Genomic DNA, 20,204 nt, shown 5'->3' with positions numbered 1-20,204 from the left:
GGCTGGCCTGATGAATGCTTTGCACACCCGACATCAGTGCTCCCTCTATCCTTCTCGTCGTGCTCAGTAGAAATCCCAGATGTGCGGGTGAGAAGTAGGGGCTCCCTGAAATGTGAGCTGCGGATGTGGCATTGACCCCAATTCTTGTTGAATTCAAAAGTAGCTCTTTAAGACAGTTCAGCAAGGATGGATTCTGTTTGGGAGTGCCTGCCATCAAAAAGTCCCTCCCTGTGCCTATCAAGGAGATGACATGAGCCCTGCATGCCTGTGTGTATCAGCTGCCCCGTTTCTGATATCTGTGACTCAGTGTGGCCTCCCAGTCATGATGCTTCAGGGGTGGAGCACTAGTTTCCTTAAGCTGCACTAACAACTTTCCACAAACTAGGTGGCTGAAAACAATAGAAAGCTGTTTTCTCAAAGTTCCAGAGGCTTAAAGTCCAAATTTAGGGTGTGGGCAGGGCCTTGCTCCTTCCGATGGCGCTAGGGAAGAACCTTCTATGTCTCTTTGGACTTCTGGTGGCCCCAGCAATCCTTGACCTTCCGTGGCTGATGGCTACATCGCTCCAATCTCAGCTTCTATCTTTGCATGGACTTCTCCCCTGTGTGTCCGTGTGTGCTGTTTCTACAAGGACATCACAGTCATTGGGTTTAGGGCTTCCTGTCAACCCAGGATAATTTCATCTCAAGATCCTTAACTAATTATGTATGCAAAAACTCTATTTCCAAGTAAGGTTTCCTTTTGAGGTTTCAGGTGGGTGTGACTCTTGTAGGACACTGTCCCACCTGGTACAGGTGGGCAGGATTGTTCCTCCTCATTCCACCCCATCAGCACGTGCCATGCACAAGAGCATTTGAGGCTTTAGAGATGATCCCAAAGAATGGACAGTGCCCTTGTCAGCACATGGGCTGACAGGCTTCTTTGGGAAAGAGATGACAGTGTACAGCCCTGCCAGGAACTTTCTATGCAGCCCCTCTCCCTTTCCCCACCCGTGATGTGCAGGGCTGAGCGTGGCTGACCCCAGCTGTCCTCCCTGCTCCAGTGATCATGGACAGTATGGGGACATGAGCATACACACAGGTGCTGATACCGGGATCAGTATTCACATCCTCACTTTACAGATGGGAATGATGGGGCTTGGGGGATACTCTCAAAACCACACAGCTTTTAAGAGGTGGCAGAGGCTGGGCACGGTGGCTCATGCCTGTAATCCCAGCACTTTGGGAGGCCGAGGCGGGTGGATCACAAGGTGAGGAGTTCAAGACCAGCCTGGCCAACATAGTGAAACCCCATCTGTACTAAAAATACAAAAAATTAGCTGGGTGTATGGTGGCAGGTACCTGTAATCCCAGCTACTTGGGATGCTGAGGCAGGAGAATCGCTTGAACCCGGGAGTCGGAGGTTGCAGTGAGCCAAGATTGCACCACTGCACTCCAGCTTGGACAACAGAGTGACGCTTTGTCTCAAAAAAATGGTGGCATAATTGGGGTTCAGATCACTCACTGTGCAATTGTGGCAATTCCTTCCCACATCTGGGCCTCGCTGTCTCTCTCTGCAAGTGGACACGGAGAGGACAGGAGCCCAGCAGCTGGATGGCCGCAGGGATTAAGGCCTCTCTGTGGCTGGCACATAGAAGGGCATGTGGCTGGCAGACGGGCGAGCCCGGCTCCTGACCTGGCATTCTCCCCTCTAACCAGCTGTGTCTCTTTCCCACAGTGCCCTCGGCTAGCATGACCCGCCTGATGCGGTCCCGCACAGCCTCTGGCTCCAGCGTCACTTCTCTGGATGGCACCCGCAGTCGCTCCCACACTAGCGAGGGCACCCGCAGCCGCTCCCACACCAGTGAGGGCACCCGAAGCCGCTCCCACACCAGCGAGGGGGCCCACCTGGACATCACCCCCAACTCGGGTGCTGCCGGGAACAACACCGGGCCCAAGTCCATGGAGGTCTCCTGCTAGGCGGCCTGCCCAGCCGCTGCCCCGGACTCTGATCTATGTAGCGGCCCCCTCCTCCCCAGACCCCTCTCGCCCCCTACCTGCCACACTGCGCCTAACTTGGTATTAATCCAAAGCTTATTTTGTAAGAGTGAGCTCTGGTGGAGATAAATCGGGTCTATTACGTGGGTGCCCTCTCCAAAGGTGGGGTGTCGGTGGACCTAAGGAAGGAAGCAAGCATCTCCGCATCGCATCTTCTTTCATCAACTAGTGGCCGGCTGCCACTCTCCTCCCCTCCCTCAGACACCAAACTGCCAAAAACGAGACACGTAGCAGTGCTCACTTCACAAAGCCAAGCCTAGGCTGCCTTGAGCATCCTGGTTCAGACGGGTGCCTGGTCAGAAGCCTAGCTGCCCATTTTGGTTTCCTCTCCAACTGAGCAGAAGCTGACCCACTTCCTGGAAACAAAATCCTTTTCCCATTTGTGTGTGTTGGGGGGTAATGGTGACGTGCAAGCACCTCTTTTAAATAAGCAAAACAGGAAGGGGGAAAAGGTGGGATTTATGTTGAGGCTAGAGGCATTTGGAACAATGAATCACTGTAGTTAACTTGAAGAAACCGATTTTTAAAGTTGGTGCATCAAGAAAGCTTTGAACGCAGAAGCACACAAGCTTGATTTTTCCAGCATTCTCTTTCTGTGCAGCAGAAGTAGTCAGCAGAGTCTCCGGCTTTCAGACAAACACGTTTCAGCAAACGTTGCGCGTCATGGTTTTCGAAGGCTTCAGTTCTGCTTTCTGCCTCTCCTCCACAGCCGCAGCCTCCCACCCTGCTACGTGAGCCAGTGCTGATTCCTGTTTAGGGAGGAGATCATTTAGATTTGTTTTGCATTCCTTGGAATGGATGGAAACATTCCACCAGCCGCCCTGGCTGTAATGAGTATCCTTGCCGGGGCGGGGTAGGAGCGTTGGGGTGGGGGTGGAATTGGGGTTACTCAGTATAGGGGATTCCTTGTGGTTGTGATGGGATCCAGTGCAGTTGTGATCCCAGCCTGGGTCCAGGAATTTTGTGTTAAATCCAGTTCTCAATCTTGGACAGCTGGGCTAGAACGTGAACTCTGTAGCTGAATCTTTCTGACCTGGTCACATTCCTGGATCCTCAGAACTCTGCTCTTGTGGGGGTGGGGGTGGGGGTGGGAACTCATGGGCAGCAGTGGCTGAGAAAACATAAGGATTCTGGAATACATCTTCCATGGGACTTTCCTTCCCTCTCCTGCCTTCCTCTTTTCCTGCCCTCTAACCTTTCGCTGAATGGGCAGCACCACTGACGTTTCTGGGTGGCCAGCGTGGCTGCCAGGCTCCTGTACTACTGCCTTGGTTCACCGTGGATTTTCTCATAGGAAGTTTGGTCAGAGAGAATTGTAAGTCAGCTGCCGGGGACTGAGGATTTCTGGGACCCCGGAGTTGGGAGAAGGAAGTAGTCCAGCCTTCCAGGTGGCATGAGAGGCAATGACTCGCTACCTGCCACCCGTCACCTTGGAGGCCTGCCTTGGCATTGCACAGAAAGGTCGGGGATCGAGCAAGAGAGGCTGAGTATAGATGGGAAATTATCGTGCACAAGTCTTTCCAGAGGAGTTTCTTAATGAGATATTTGTATTTATTTCCAGACCAATAAATTTGTAACTTTGCAGCCGCTTGTGTCTTTCTTTCTCTCCCTGAGAGATTGTGTGTGTGACATTGCAGTGCAGGGATTGGTTTTTCTCTGGGGATTGCCCGCCCTTGACACCTGGGAGCCCCAGCCCCTCACCTCTGGAATTCTTTGCTTCAGAGCAGCACATCCAGCAGAAATATAAAGTCAGCTCATATGTTAATTCTAATTTTCTGGTGGCCACATTTTCAAAAATGGAAAGAAACAGATGAAATTAATTTTAATACTATATTTCATTTATCTCAAGATGTCTAAAATATTACCACTTCTGTAAAAACTACTGAGCAGGTATTTTGCCTTCTTTTTACATTTTAGGAAATCTAGCATTTCATATAGCGTGTTCAGACCAGCTGCCGTTCAAGTGCCTGATAGATAGCTTGGGCAACACCCTGATAAGGGGATAAACTTTTCAACCTATAATTCAAGGAAAGCAGCTTTTTTTTTTTTTAACATTTATTTTTATTTTTTGAGCCATAGTCTCACTTTGTCGCCTAGGCTCAAATGCAGTGGCACGATCTTGGCTCACTGCAACCGCCACCTCCCGGGTTCAAGCAGTTCTCATGTCTCAGCCTCCTGAGTAGCTGGGATTACAGGCATGTGCCACCATGCCCAGATAATTTTTCTTTAATCTTTTAATTTTTTTTTTAATTTTTAGTAGAGATGGGGTTTTGCCATGGCCAGACTGGTCTCAAACTCTTGACCTCAAGTGATCACCCACCTAGGCCCCCCAAAGGGCTGGGATTACAGGCGTGAGCCACCCTGCCCAGCCCACATTTTGTTTGTATTACAAAAAAATGTCTGTGGAAAGATCAATCCTTTTCTCATGCCCAATGACAACCATCATAGTGCTTGTTTTCTACTCTACATTTAAAAACAAAAAAGATTTTAGTATAACCTCTTATTTAAACTAAGATTAGTTTAAAACATGCAGTTGCATAGATCATACGGAGTTGTCATATAGCCTGCCCTTGGTGACCGCTGTGACTGATACCTAACACTACTGCATACTTGTAACAACTGGGGGATCAGCTGTACGTTCCTATTAACTAAGCCCTGGACCATATTGAGAATTAACTGGGATTCCTCTAATTCTCTCTGTCCAGGATCCTGTCCGGGACACCCCATTGCATTTGGTGGTCATGCCTCCTTAGCTTCCTCAGACTTGTCACATTTTCTCAGACTTTCCATTTTTGATAGTGTTGAGAAGCACTGGTCGGGCAGGTCTTGTCATTGAGGTTTGTATGTGTTTTTTTCTCATGGTACGACTGGGGGCTGTGGGATTTCTGGGGAAGCCTACAGAGGTGATTTGTCCTGCTTCTCACATTATATCCAGGCCACACACTATCACTGTGGTTTATCGCTGTTGATGGGATTAACGGTGATGACCTGGTTCGGGTAGTGTTTGCCAGATTTCTCCATTGTCAAGTTACCTTTTCTACTTTTTCATACTCATTCTTTGGAAGTGTAAATCCCAAAAATTTGAGCCAGGTCTCCATTATATAGAAAGTTGATTTTGCAAAGGTTGAGGAAACGCACCTGGAGGTCCTGAGGATATGTGCCCAGGGCGGTCGGGGCACGGCTTGGTTTTATACATTTAGGGAGACGTGAGACATCAGTCCATGCAGGTAAGAGCCATACATTGGTTCCATCCAGAAGCAGGGACAACTAGAAGCAGGGAGGGGAATTCCTGGTCACAGGTAGGTGAGAGACAGATAAATGGTTGCAATCTTTTGAGCTTCTAATAAGCCTTTCCAAAGGAGGCAATCAGAATCTGCATCCATCTCAGTGAGCAGAGGGATGGCTTTAAATAGAATAGGAAGCAGGTTTGCCCTAAGCAATTTCCAACTGGACTTTTCCCTTTCACTAAGTAATTTTGGGGGCCCCAAGATTTTCCTTTTCACAGAAGCAGGTCACTCAGTGCTGCCCACACTCAAGGACATGCCCCCTCTCAAAACAGCTATCATGCTGTTCTCTGCTGGTTTTTCTTCACTTCCCTTGGAGAGTTCCTTAGGCTGCATCAAGTGTTTAGCTGCAAACACTTTCAAAGTCTGCACCATCCTGCAGCATGTGGATGGTGCCATAGTTCACAGTCCTGCTGTTTAGGATCTAGACTAGGAAGAAGGAGGAGACGTCACCTCAGCACAGAAGAGCAAGAGGGTGTTCCCACGTTCCCAGCAGAGGGGCCAGCTTGGGCGCCAGCACTGAGGGTGGACGGTGTGCGTCATTTTTTTTCTTTTTTGGTCGCTAGAATTAGCCTAAATCCATTGGCTTATGTATTTATATTGGGCTTCTTAGGTTACATGGAAACGCTTCACGGTGTGCCACATGGAATCCAAGAGCAGAAGGAGAGGCTTGGCCTTATGGAGTGGGAGACGGGATTGGGGAGGAGTTAGCCTCCTCTTTTCCAAGATGGAATTTCACTCTTGTTGCATAGGCTGGAGTGCAATGGCATGATCTTGGCTCACTGCAACCTCTGCCTCCTGGATTCAAGTGATTCTCCTGCCTCCGCCTCCAGAGAAGCTGTGATTACAGGCACACACCAAGACACCCAGCTAATTTTTTGTATTTTTAGTAGAGACGAAGTTTCACCATGTTGGTCAGGCTGGTCTCGAACTCCCGACCTCAGGTGATCCACCCGACTCGGCCTCCCAAAATGCTTGAATTACAGGAATGAGCCACCGCACCCAGCCCAGTATGTGTCTTTGTGAGGAACCTGTAGTGTAGACCTGGGCAGATGACGCTGTGAGCTGTGCATGGCGGGAGGTGAGTCTAGAGTGATGGTCTTAAGAGAGAATGGCTCCCTCACAGCTCTGTCCTGTCCCAGCAGGGGCTGAGAGGAAGGCAGAGTCCTTGGGCTTCTTTGTGCCATGGATGATCCCTTTGATAAGTTGGAGAAGGCTTCAGACCCCTTCTCCGAGGAGCTTTAAATGCGTAAAATAAAATACATAAGACTACAAAAGAAACCACTTGTAGCGAAGTATAATTATCCAAATGTGACTATTGTGTGACCTAGTCACACATGCTTCTTCAGCAATAATGTTGAGGCAGATCTCAACATCAACATCGCTGCAATTTCAAAGTCCTGTACTTGGAGCTATCTGCTGCAATCGAAGTAAGAGGATTATCTGTGATTACAACTGCTGATACTATTGGGGATTGTTGCCTACATTTAGATAGAAGGAAATGCTAAGTTGCCATGAGTGGTTAGGAAAAACAAAGATGCATTTTTTTTTCCCATCTGAGAATAGGGCCGTCTGAATTCTATACACAGATCCTTGGAGGGCCCAGGGACCCAGGTTAAGGAGCCCTGTTCAAGGTCAGGGGAGGGAGGAGCATGTTGGCTCATGAGAAGTGCCTTTCCTACTGTGTCCTGTGTATCGGGAGCAAGATAAAGTGGGTGGTGGAGGAACTGGCGAGGAGGCGTCACGGCACAGGGGCTGTGCCAGCTTTGGGGAGTCAGTGTGACACAGAGACCTGCTGTGGTCTGGCTTCCTCAAGGAAGGAATGGTGGCAGGTGTTTGCATGTATCAGTGCTATTTAGAAATGTACACCCAAAGGCTGTTTGGCCAGCTGGGGATCTGATTCTGGTCTCCTAGCTGCTCGTTTTGGTTTCAAATCTCCCGACTCGGGTTTCAGCAGCACCTGGGAGGCCAAGTGTACACTGAGATTAGCATGTCCAGGTTCTGCCCTGGCCCTTTTCAGCAAAGTTTCCCTTAGAGAGTCATTGGATTGGTGCCTAGAATTAGCCTAAATCCATTGGCTTTCGTATTTATATCAGGCTTCTTAGACTACATGGAAACCCTTCACCGTGTCCCACATGGAATCCAAGAGCAGAAGGTGAGGCTTGGCCTTATGGAGTGGGAGATGGGATTGGGGAGGAGTTAGCCTCCTCTTTTCTAAGATCGGATCTATCTGTAACTGTGAAGCATACAATGGTGGCCCTAACCCACAGGCTACCTGACCTTTTGGCTCTTGAACCCAAAACTAATCAGGTTTTTGTGTCTCTTAAGGGGAAGAATCTCATTGGTCCAGCTCTACTCAGGTGTCCACTCTCTGTCTAATCAACTGTGACTGGGCTCTCGTTGCTCCTGCCCCCTCTCCCCGCATACATGCAGCAGGTGTCTGAGTAATTGATGCAGTTGTGCTGGTGAGTTGGGCAAATCTGTTGCATGAATAAACCCATTCACAGCCAAGCTCACTGTGGCAGAACATGCCCTTTCTCGTCACTACTTTGAGAAGTGTCTGCTGAATGCCCAGACCTCCCCAGGACGCAGGTGCCACCTTGCAGAGAGGAGACATTTAGCGTTTGTAACACACATCACTGTGGATGTAAGGATTTTTTTTCTTTCTTTCTTTCTTTTTTTTTTTTTGAGACAGAGTCTTGCTCTGTCACCGGGGCTGGAATGCAGCCCCCTCCAACCTCCACCTCCCAGGTTTAAGCGATTCTCCTACCTCAGCCTCCCAAGTAGCTGGGACTACAGGCACACCATCACCCTGGCTAATTTTTTTGTATTTTTGGTAGAAATGGGGTTTTGCCATGTTGGCCAGGCTGGAGGGAATTCTTCTGTATCGATAGGGCCAGCATAGAGCAAAGCACACAATGCACACTTCTTTTAATACTATTTAGTGTGCTTTACATATTCTTTCCCCTTTTTGTTATTTATTTGTGAGGAGTTTTTCTTGCTTCATAGATGAGGAAACCAGGGCTTAGAGAGATTCAGTTGCTTGCCCAGCCTATTCTAAAATGGATTAAATTCCTTGATGTCTTTTACAACAGTTCGCTGAGCACATGACTCATGCCATCACCTATTGATGCCTTGGGATTGTGGAACATCAGTTAGTTCCCGGAACTAACTAAGACTGTGGGTGCCCGTAAGGCTTTTATTGACTGTGACGGGTGTTCGGCCCACTCGGACTTGGGTGACCTGCTTTTGTATCTTTCATCTGGTTTTTAATTTTTCCGCCTCCTCCTCTGCTGCCTGGCTGGCCTCTGCTATCTATAAGCCTGCTTGGGACAGCTTCCTCTCCCTTTATATGGAATGGACTAAGAAATCTACACTGTTAGGGTTGTGTGAAAAATAAGAACAGTGAGGCTTAGGCTGGGATCTGGAGACACTCGTTACAAAATGTAACGTATTTAACAGTGCATGGGCTTCGTGCCAGCTTGTCTCCTCAGAAGTCATTTTTGCTCGGTCCTACATTTAGAAAGAACCCAGATTCAACTAGAAATTGGCTCTCTGAACACAGAGGATGCCTTTGCATTCCAATTTTGTCAGTAGGGGTGATTGAGAGCTCTGCAATATGCTTTTGATAATAAAATGCTTCATAATAAAATGCTCTGGCCGTTTCCCCTAAATCCCATTTTCCCCAAAATTCAGCCAGCTGATAGCCTAACACAGTGCCCTAACATCTATATATTCCTCTTAATCTGAGGCTCCCACAGGTCTCCACAACCTAAGTTCCAATTCTGAAACCAATATGCTTCAGGATAGTGTTCTTAGAAAGAATGCATGTGACAATTACATTTTTATTGGAATGCTGTCTCCCCTCCACTTTTATTATACTCTCATCATGTGTTTTGGGGTACAGTGGATGAGAGGGATTTGGCCGGGAGGTATCAAAAGAGGCATCACTTCATCACCGTGGCCATCTGCACATCTGCTCATGCAGCTCAGCATATGCTGTGTGCTGTGCCAGGCTTGGGAGACACAGGAAAGTATAACGCACCCTTTCTGCTTTAGCGAAGCTGGGTTTTCAATCAAGTTACAGCATACGTTGAAAACATAAATAGAAAAAAATTAAGGGGCCAAGCAGTCTATAGTTGAGGTAAAAGAGCATTCAACTGAGTATAAATAGTGACACTATAAGTATAGATAGTTTTCTTTACATTTGCTGTTTTAAATAAGGACTAAATAAATTAAGTATACAAACACACACATTGACATTAATTCTTACTGCAACCTTGCTGATTACCCCCAACTTATGAAGAAACTCAGCTAATAATAGATGTGTTTAGTAAGTGCTTAATGTTCTAAATGTATTAAGTGCTTAGTGTTCTAAGCTCTATTTTAAAATTTTGTAGGCAATACGCATCCCACCGAGGAGTAAGTACTATTATTTTCTATAGCTGGAGAACAGGCTCAAATGGGCCTAGTAAGGAATAAAGTATATCAAGATCCACTTGAGGTCCAACATCAGGTCTGCTTCCACTGCATCTGCAGCCTCCCTTACGCTGCTTTTTCCTCCTCCTGGTTCCTAAGGCAGCTGGCAATAGTCACTCTGTCCATCCATCCAGTCCCTGCTTACTCAGTCCTTCACGTGCGCCTGCTTCTGAGCTAGGCCCAGAGGATGCAGTTACAGTCCCTGACCTCACAGTACTCAGTCTCCTTGGGGATGTAGAAAGTCACTAACTACGTGAGTGAGTCAATGAATGAATGCCAAAAACTTCATTTTATGTTTACATGAGGTGTCCTTCAACCTGGATACATTGGCAGCCTTTGAGTTCTAAAATTTGTGTTTCTAAGCCCATTTCCAAACTTTTAAGCCATTTTAATTTCCATATATAAAATATCAGGCCTGATTTCCACCATCTGCACATTTATTGAACGTGCTCGATGCTCCATCATTGCCTCATAACAGCTGCATGTACAAGAGAAGCCACTGAATCCAGTAAGTGACTTTGCTGATGGTTTATTACCTTAAGGAGAAAAGTCTTAAAACAGAGAAACTGAGCAATGAGAACCCTTCATACTAAGCAAACACGTTCCATGCTATACAAATCATGAGAAAAATGAAGACTATTGTAAAACACGACAGATTACCCAAGTGTTATTTTTCCTCTATTGGAAAATTCTAAGACATTTCCTCATGTGTAGTTTTTTTAGTTACAAAAATGGCAGTAGGAATATTTAAATATGAAATCACAGTTTGAAAACAGATATATACATACATATATATATATATACACACGCAGAGATACATAGTTGACTGTTAGGATTTCCAGATATGCAGGGTTATCACTGTGGCTGCTTTGCATCAAGACAACTTTGTAAAAAGCAGTGACATAGTTCAACATAATTGGAGTTGAATCACTTCCCCGTAATTTCTGTGGACACACAGTACAAAGCTAGCAAGATTATAGATAATCATATCATTTGAATCCACTTTCTTTGATCACTCTCTGAATCATTTTCAAAGTTAAAATCACAGCTATTGTCAGTATAATGCCTCCTATAAAATCATGCCTTTTGATTTGGAGGACGGAATAGGCATAGTACCAGAAGAGACGGCTCAGGTTTCAGACCATCCTGAGTTTCCAGTCTGGGTCTGCTGTTCACTGGCTGGTAAGACCTTGAGGAAACTACTAAACTTCTGAGACTCAGATGATATGCCATGTTCTTTAGGTTTGCTGTAAGGATTAAATGAGATATGGCAGAAAAGCACCTTCCACAAGGCTTGGTGTGAGCTAAGCATTTGTCAAATGCTTATAATAAGGTTTAGCACAATTTACGTTGGTGAATTCAGGTCTCCCTCCCTTTCCCACACCTAAGCACACCAGCATAATTCACTCTAAGTACTCATGTAAATTTCCTCAGCGAAGGATAACCCTTAGTGTACCTTGCCTCTGTCTCAGAACATATAGTTAACAAGGGACCAAAGAGGTGATGATCTACTTGGTCTATCTGAAGCCCCTTGTAGATGTGATTCTCCAATAGGAGTCATTCAGGTCTTTCCTAGAGGCCTCTGAAAGAGCAGGGGCTGGTAGAACAAGCTAATGTTTGGGCTCTAACTTTTTGGTGGCTGACTTCTCAGAACATCTGAGTCTCAGATTTCAAAGTCACCATTTATAAAATGGTGAAGAGACACATACTGAAAATTTCTGTCATAATTAAATAAGGTAATGAAGAACTTTGCATAGTGCTTGGCACCAAATAAACAATCAATGAAGATTTTTCTATTATATTTATTATTATAAATTTTTATTGAATCAGGCCACACCATTGCAGGGAAATTCTGACTGTTCTTTCTAGGACTTCGTTAAATTGGATCCAAATTTCCTTCTCCATGGCTTCAACCCATGAGTCTGAGACTTGCCCTCTGGGCTCTGCATAAGATATTTCCATTTCTCAAAACTAGTGGTGCCTGAGTGAATCTGGCCACCTTCTCCTACCCATTGCCAAGAATAATCCCTAGTTTCTCCAACCAGGCTTCCTATGATCTTTGAAAGCTAATTTCAGTTTCCCAAATTGAGATGAAAATTCAGTCAGAACCTAGCTTTTGCGTTTCCACTGAATTTCAAATGGAGTGAGCTATCGTCTAGCCTTGTAATTTGTAGACAGTAGGTGTTTTCACTCTAAGAAAATCTAATATGATCCACACTGACTTACAGAAGAGATCATTCATGGGGTGAATTCTCTTTATACAAGAATTCTTGCATATGTATAGACAAATATATGTATATATATATATATACATACACATTTCTTTAAAATATTAAATGTCTTTTTTGCTATGGCACTTAATAGAAAATTTTGACTACTAAAATTACATTTGCATTTAGCTTTGGAAGAAGAGAGCTTCTGAATAAAAGTAGGAACACATGCATGGCTTCCTGTATTCATCAAGTATTTAATGAGCACCACTGTATACCTTGCACTGGACTAGGCTTTGCAGAGGTCACAGTAAGAAGAACGTATTCCCAGTCCTTTTCCTGTTTAGGAATCTCTCTGCACACTGCACATAATTCCCTGTGAATAATTACACAACATTCAACATGCAGCATTGGGTAAACAGAATCATCATTTAAATGTGTGATGAGAATTGGTTCTGATTGGAAAGAGGAGATAAGCTATAGAGGATTCGTGGATTTTTGTCTGTTCCATATGTTTGGATGCTTAAGCACCTAAATTGTCAGAAAATCAGATACTCTTATCTTTTGGAAAGGAGCTGGAAAGACAATAAGAGGAAAAAATGGCAATGAAAAATCAAGCCATTTATTCCAAGATGTGTTCCTATTCTGACACATTTGGAAACTCTTTTAAAAAGGGGGGGAAATATGGGTTATAAAGACAGTCCAATTTCTATCTGAATACTAACTTTCCCACTCACCAACTGGGTGACTCTGGGCAAGCTTTCTCGCCTCTCTGAGCTTCCGTTTCACATTTGTAAAAACAGAAATAATAATGGGAACTTCTCAACATTGTTGTGAAGATTCAGTGAGCTAATATACACAAAGCACTGAGAACAATGGCACAGAAAAGATCCTAAATAAAAGAATTATAATAGTAAATATTATATTTTACTAACAAAATAAATAATAGCCTGATTTCCATTAACAATAACCTTTGCCTTTTAGCTTCAACCTAATCAGCTTTAAACCCTTGTTCAGTCTATTTCTGTTTCTAAACAACTGGTAAACCTCTATCTTCATACCAGAAAACCGGCCATTTGGTCAGCAGAACCGAAGGCTGTGAAATGAGTCTCTGTAATAGATGTGTCCTGAGCACGGGGACCACTGGAGTCCCATAGCCTCCAGCTCTGGAGGCCACCCAGGCTGCTACCAAGTAGACTCACTTCTTAGTTTGACCCACACCCCAACTTGAACTTGTCTTGGTCATTTCAGTGGGTCTGGCATGGTCTGCAGCTGGGCTTCCCAAGGCTCTGTAAGAGTAGAAGAATGCTTCAGGGCACCACTCTCAGGGGCCAGACAGGCCAGTTCAGAGGCCCTAGCAATTTCTATGAGCCCCAAGCAGAACACAAGAGAAGATTCAAGGAAGAGCCCGGCCAGCTGCCCAAAGCCCTGCCAATCAGCAGCTGATTCAGCGTGAGGGTCAATCGGTCCTCCTGACATGGGCTGACCTTGCCCTGTCTCTGAAGTATTAACTGGTGACTTTTCCCACCAATAAGAATGTTTATCAAATTTTATTTCTGACTGGGATAAACCTAATCTGTACCTTTCATAGCGTAGGGGCGAAGAGAAAGTTAACCTCAACAGTACTCATGTTAAGGGATACAACTTTCTGTTAAAAATCAAAACCAAACAACTATTCACCTCACTTGGCAAATGTTTGATGATCTTGGGGTGCACACATATTTGGAATCTGGATAGTTTGGGTTTGCTGAGGTCAGAATTACCCATTACAGTACCACTTGGCAGTCTCCAAATAATAGATGATTCTATTGTTCTAAATCCCATCTATCCATCTGAATGGGCCCAGAGAGTCTTGTGATATGGCATCTAAAGAAGAAATCAGTGATATTGGAAGTCTACCGATTCCATTTCTTGGGAGTTAGACAAGATCCAGCAGGACTTCTAGTGATTTGGAAAGGCTGGATCAGGCCTGGATGTAGTCCAGAACAGCTAGCAACAGGCGTTTTTCTTTAGAGTAGATGCTTAATATTGCCAGGGAGAAAACTCATAGTATGGGCCTAGCAGCCCCATCATGGGTCATTTGGGTGGTTAGAGACAGAAAAGGAGGCCAAGGGTCCAGATCAAGGTAACTAGGAATGAGTGGGAAATTGACAGAGCAAGGCTCAATGCTGAGAAGTTATTGCCCCAATGGCTGACTGTTTTGCAGGCGTTGGGCCAGCCCCCACGACCCAAGCTTTGTGCCCACCTAGTTGGCAATTTCTGAGAAGTCAGGGTAGGATTCCAAGTCAGCAAAGATGTCATTGGGATTCCTACAGGTCAGGTTGCAGAAGCAGGCATTAATCCATAGGACCTGGCGGGAAAAGCCAAGCCCATCAGGACACTGGAAGGACACGCTGATGGTCTTGGACTTGTAGGGGATGCAGCACCTGTTGTCCGTGCAAGCCCCGCAGTACTTGGGTCGATAGGAGCGTGTGCTGACACAGCCCGCCAGGGTGAAGTTCGTGGGTTCCTCTGGCTGGTACACAGCCAGGCACTTCTTCCCTGCCTGAAGGAAAGAAAAGGAGCTTTTAGTGGGGGTGCTCAGAGAATGGACAACCACCTTCTTCCCTTGAGCCCCACGATTTCCCTTCTCACTATGTGGGAGCATTCGAATTTACTTTCAGCTTCACAGCATTCTCCCAGAAGGGACAACAGCGAACACAGTGAGACCCAGCGGACTGCACAGGGGTAGACGGAGGACCACAGAGAAAAACGTTTTGTTTGGGTTGTATCTCACAGCCTGCAGTTTCTCTTTCATCCTGCATTTTTGTCTTGCCTAGGCCCAGTCATTCATCACGGCTACACCAACACGGGGAGCCTATGTAGCTCCTTCATGCAAGCAAGCTCCCCCGGCTAGCTAGTGGCAGAACTGGCATCAGGACTCCATGCTCAGGGGACACGCTTTGCCCCAATCTCCCTGCCCACCTTTGCCTCTCATACACATCTTTAATATGCAACTTATTCAAATGGATTGACATTATTTAACGGTAGCTCTACCGCTACTTGAGATTTGGTTTCTTCTGCGTCTCTGTGGTGTAATTCCATGCCTAGTACAGAGTAGGCACTTACTAAACCCATTGGATTGAGGGCTCTCAGGGTCTACTTTGTACCAGCACCATGCTAGATCCAGGCTGTAAGATGGCATAGAGCTTGCCCAATTTGGGAAACCCTCTTAGGGCACATAATTCTGGAAAAAAAAATGGTTGGAAACCAAAATTGGCTTGGACTTGCATTATCTGGTCCAGTAATGGTAGAGCCATCTCACTCAGTTGAGGACCTTTGCTCTCATTTTTCTGCAGCTGGTAACTTTTCCATGTTATGTTTTCAGTTAAGAGGTGTCTGTGGAATGCCTACTGTATACCAAGCCCAGAAAATACAAAGGCTAGTATACAGAGAAAAATAATCAGAGAGGAAGAAGAAGGGAGAAGAGAAGGAGAAGAAAGAAAAATGGATCCAGTTGAATAATACAGAGCTGACTGGAGAAGATGTCTGGGGATGAGGAGTGACGTTGGGTGTCTGGAGAGGATCACAGGGAGCTGTGCTGGCTTTTCTACACAAGAGGCGTTTGCTTTGTTTTTCATGTGACAAAAGGCTGACCACCCCTATGGCATGAGCGAGGGGGACTTGAATTAGATAAATAAGACCCACTTCTAACTCTGAGGCTGGGGCTCAAGCTAATGTGGCCCAATTTTTTTTTAATGCTCTATTTTAATTATCTTGGACTCTCAAAGCTGAAAGGGATTTCAGAGATCAACTCTAATATCTTAATGATGAGGGAATGGGGGCTCAGAGATGAGCAGAGATTGGCCACAGTCACGTGCAATTAATGCAAGTAGACATTCGACTCTAGGGTTTCCGAGCCTCGAGTAGGGCTCCCTATATCACCCAGTGTGGCTGCTCTGTGTAGGGGGCTGGTGTGGGAGTGGAGGGAGGGTGGAAATTGGTAAGGAGCCCTCAGAATCATTATAGAAGACCACTCCTGAGGGTTCCTGAGGGTTCTCTCGAGTGATCCTGATTCAAATAAGATAACTACCAAAGCTTCCATTGAGTTAAATTCACAATGCACCAGCCTGGTAACCTGCATTATCCCAAACAGCTGTTACGCCAGACCTACCAGGTGGGCTTAATTATTCCCACTTTACAAAGGCTCCCCACAGGGACGTTCAGGAGCGAGGCCCAAACCCAGGTCTATCTGCCTGTGCAGTCCAGACGTCCAGCCCTGCTCTGGACCCACCTTAACGAGCGTACGGAGGTCCAGATCGCATGGCCGCAGGTTGCAGAGGCGGCTCTCTTGCTCGGGCCAGCACTGGGCGTTAACATTGGAAATCCGAGTGGAGATCCCCAGGCCGCAGCTGGTGGAACAAGGGCTCCAGGAGCTTGTGTAGGCTATGCAGTTCCTGTGCCATGGCTCCACCTCACCCGCAGCGTCTGTGTGTGGGGACCAGAATCTGCATGAGTCTAGAGCTCCTAGCAGCCCCAACCCTCCCCTTCACCGCATTGAGGTTTGGGGTCCCCAGAACTCAGAGGAACAGGGAGAAGTTGGCTGTCCCTCCCCACAGGCCAGCAAGTTGGTTTCTAACCATACCCAGGGAGTGGAGGACATGTTCTCAGGTCCTTGTATTTTTCTGATCAAGAGAGGCAGTGTGGAAGCATGGGAGGAAACCCATCTTTACAGACAGGTGAGCCCACGTTCAAATTCTGCTCTACCACCTACAGGCTGTGTGATCTTAGATAACTCACCTGGGCCTGTCTCCTTATTAGAACAATAACACCTGCACCTGCCTGAGGGGCTAGCAACACAGTACAGGTATTGATCGACTTACCACCTATGCAACTTAGGACCATTCGACTTTACGACCACAATCGCTAGCCACGACTGCTCCGCGTCTGGCAGCGCAAACGTTGCCCAGCTGGGCGTACGACAGTGCGGACCAGCTTCCAGCAGCACTACCATCTCCACATGCACCATTTCAACTGTACATATCGCCTACTCAACTTACGACCAAATAATGTTACGACCAGTCTGCGGTCCTGACCGTGGTCGTAAGTCGAGCACTAGCTGTAATAGGGCCTACATTTTTAGTCAGGACGCATCAAGCCTCTTCCTAGGTGCTGGAGCTAGGACTTTTTTTTTTTTTTTTTTTTTTTTTGACATAGAGTTTTGCTCTTGTTACCCAGGCTGGAGTGCAATGATGCTACCGCAACCTCTGCCTCCGGGATTTTAGGCTATTCTCTTGCCTCACCCTCCCAAGTAGCTGGGATTACAGGTGTGCACCACCATGCCCATCTAATTTTGTATTTCTAGTAGAGACGAGGTTTCACCATGTTGGTCAGGCTGGTCTCGAACTCCTGACCTCAGGTAATCTGCCTGCCTCGGCCTCCCAAGGTGCTGGGATTACAGGCATGAGCCACCGCTTCTGGCTGGGAATAAGACTTTTAAAAGACATTCCCCTGCCTCTGCAGAGATGAAGTTTATTTGGGGGAAGTTTAAAGGCAAGTAGCTCCATCCCAGCACCTAATGTTTTGTGTCAGTGATGCGGAGGACATACAGGGCTGGGCGCGGTGGTTCACACCTGTAATCCCAGCACTTTGGGAGGCTGGGAAGGGCAAATCATGGGGTCAGGAGTTTGAGACCAGTCTGGCCAACATGGTGAAATGCTGTCTCTACTAAAAATACAAAAAATTAGCTGGGTGTGGTGGTATGCACCTGTAATCCCAGCTGCTCGGAGGCTGAGGCAGGAGAATCACATGAACCCGGAAGGCGGAGGTTGCAGTGAGCCAAGATCACGCCACTGTGCTCCAGCCTGGACTAAAGAGTGAGACTCTGCTTCAAAAATAAATAAATAAATAAAATAAAGAGAACATACAGGCTTCAGAGTCAAATTACCAGGGTTCAACTGGCAGCACTGCTACTTGCTGGCTCTGTAACTCCCGGTAAGCTAGCTCACACCTCCTCGCCTCAGGACGCCCCCTGCAGATGGGGTTGACTATAGCATCTCTTTCCAGGGCTGTGATAGGAAAGACGACTTCAGGCCTACGAAAGCACCAAGCTGTCCTGACTTTTAGTAAACTAAGCCCTTGGTTAATGTGAGTCTGTGTGGTCTTTGACTGTCAGCCAACCCAACTACCCACTCTTGGATGGTCCTATTGATGCATGTATCCCCAGCGTCTAGAAGATGGTAGGTGTTCTCTACCTGAAAAATGGAAAATGGTGGTGAGCTCCAGACTGAGGCAGGTAAAAAGCTGTAAAGACAGAGTACTGCCCATAGAAAGATGGAACAAGATGCAGAGGAGAGGAGGCCTGTCCCATCTGAACACACATGTGCATGAGGAGAGGAAGGAACAGGCAGAGAGGGAAGGGAAGGGATGGAAAGACAGAAGTTCTGGGAAAAAAGAGAGAGAAGGAGAGGAGGAGAGAGAAAAAGTGTGAGAGAGAAAGAAACAGGAGGAAGGTAATAAAAGTAAAAAAAAAGAATGAAGGGAAAGAAAGAGAGTGGGAAAGAGAAACACAGGAAAGAAGAGAAATCTAACTACGATTAGAAGGAGAAAGAGGAAAGGGAAGTCAGTTCCTCTAAGCTTATAGGTGTCAGGGAACATTGTTGAATGAATGCAGGAATCACTGAGTGACAGAGGGAGAGACTTGAAACGGGAGGATCCCAGGACAGGAGGGGCAGGTGGGAGGAGCTGGGGCTGCAAGCATCTTGGGAGGCCGTGGGGAGGGATTTGCCTAGGATGATAAAAAGGCTTTGGTTTGTGGGTCGCCTCGGCTAGGCAGGGCCTCTGCTTGTGCTCGGTCAGAACGGGGTCACTGGGCCACACACAAAGGGTGGACAGCTTCTGCCTCCCTGCTCCCCCCGTGACCCTCGTGTGGCCCTGCTGGGGAGGCGGTGGTGGGACAGCTGCGTTGCTGCCCTGGGGCTGCTGGGGACAAAGCTTTCCTGGAGGCCTCCTCCTGTCCACACAGGATTACTTCTCCACCTGGCATCTTGTCTCCTAGGGTGTGCTTGGCAGTGTCTGGAGGTGATTTTGGTTGTCACAGCTCTGAGGAAAAGGGTGCTACTGGCACCTAGTGGGTAGAGGCCAGGGATTGGATTGCTAGGATTTGGTAGCCATGCATAAATTGCTGCTAAACATCCTCCCATGCACATGACAACCCCACCACAAAAGTTCTCTTGTACAAGATGTCGGCAGTGCCGAGGTTGAGAAATCCTGCCCGACATCGCCCCTGAGCAATCTCCAGCACTTACAACAATCTGCCAAAAAAGCTACCGATACTCACAGAACTCCCACTCTATTGCCACTTTTCCACTGCTCTCCACCACTTGCCTGGTAAGCACTTTCCTCTAGAAACGTCCTTATCCACTGGTTTTCATGGCATCAGATGCTCCTGGTTTTCCCCACACATCCCTCCTCTCTGTTTCTCCAGGCCTCCTCTTCTCCTGTTCACCCTTCACATGTCAGCATTCCCAGACCTCTGCCTCAGGCCCCCTCTGTCTCACTCTGCATGTTACCCTCAGACCACCCCAGCCATCACCACCAGCAGCTTCAAGCAGATGACTTCAGAGCTCTCCTATTTCCTCTCCTTTCTCCCAATAAAGAGCAACTGGAAGCTCCTCTTTAAGATCCCATGGGCAAGGCAATCTGCCTTAAACTCAGTCTGTTTCAAACAAAGCAGATATCCCTTGGCCCAAATGTGCTCCTTCTCTTGTGTTTGATCGTAGGCAATGGCAAGCTCTGGGAGTCAGTCTCTGGCCCTCTTTCTTTTTCACCCCATGCATTAGATTGACATTAAGATCTTCAGTCTCACTCAAGCAATGGCTCTTGCGTCTGTTCCTTCTTCACTGCCTCTACTCCCTCAGATCCTCATTAGCCCATCCATCCATCCATCCATCCATCCACCCATCCATCCATCCATTCATCCATCCATCCATCCATCCATCATTGACCTATTTGTCCATCATCTATCCATCCAATCGTCCATTTATTTTATACATCCATCTATCTATTCATCATCCATCCATTCATCAATTCATCCATTAATCTGTCCATCCATTCATCCATCTGTCCACTCATCTACCTATTTATCCATCCATTCATCCATCCATCCATACATACATCTATTCATCCATCCATCTACTCACCCATCTATCTATTTATA

General features: G+C 46.7%; 2 protein-coding genes across 3 annotated transcripts in view; one reads left to right on the top strand and one right to left on the bottom strand.

The window, feature by feature from the left end:
- Nucleotides 1-3,618, top strand: part of NDRG1 (N-myc downstream regulated 1) — a 59,114-nt gene extending 55,496 nt beyond the window's left edge. For both annotated transcript variants that reach the window (XM_032254054.1, XM_032254044.1), the window contains exon 16: nt 1,715-3,618. In XM_032254054.1, the coding sequence (XP_032109945.1) occupies nt 1,715-1,956 (242 nt within the window). In that variant the 3' untranslated portion in view covers nt 1,957-3,618. The remainder of the gene's footprint in view (nt 1-1,714) is intronic.
- A 6,598-nt stretch (nt 3,619-10,216) lies between these two features.
- Nucleotides 10,217-20,204, bottom strand: part of CCN4 (cellular communication network factor 4) — a 39,820-nt gene continuing 29,832 nt past the window's right edge. The window contains exons 4-5 of the mRNA XM_032254034.1: nt 16,281-16,474; nt 10,217-14,552 (exon numbers count right to left, since the gene is read on the bottom strand). Coding sequence (XP_032109925.1) covers nt 14,253-14,552; nt 16,281-16,474 — 494 coding nt within the window. The 3' untranslated portion in view covers nt 10,217-14,252. The remainder of the gene's footprint in view (nt 14,553-16,280; nt 16,475-20,204) is intronic.

The sequence above is a fragment of the Sapajus apella genome, unplaced genomic scaffold (assembly GCF_009761245.1).
Source record: "Sapajus apella isolate SASKATOON/1434 unplaced genomic scaffold, GSC_monkey_1.0 scaffold3, whole genome shotgun sequence".
In the NCBI taxonomy this organism is placed as follows: domain Eukaryota; kingdom Metazoa; phylum Chordata; class Mammalia; order Primates; family Cebidae; genus Sapajus; species Sapajus apella.
Note: the sequence above shows the minus strand (reverse complement) of the source record. Positions and strands in the feature narration are given on the sequence as shown.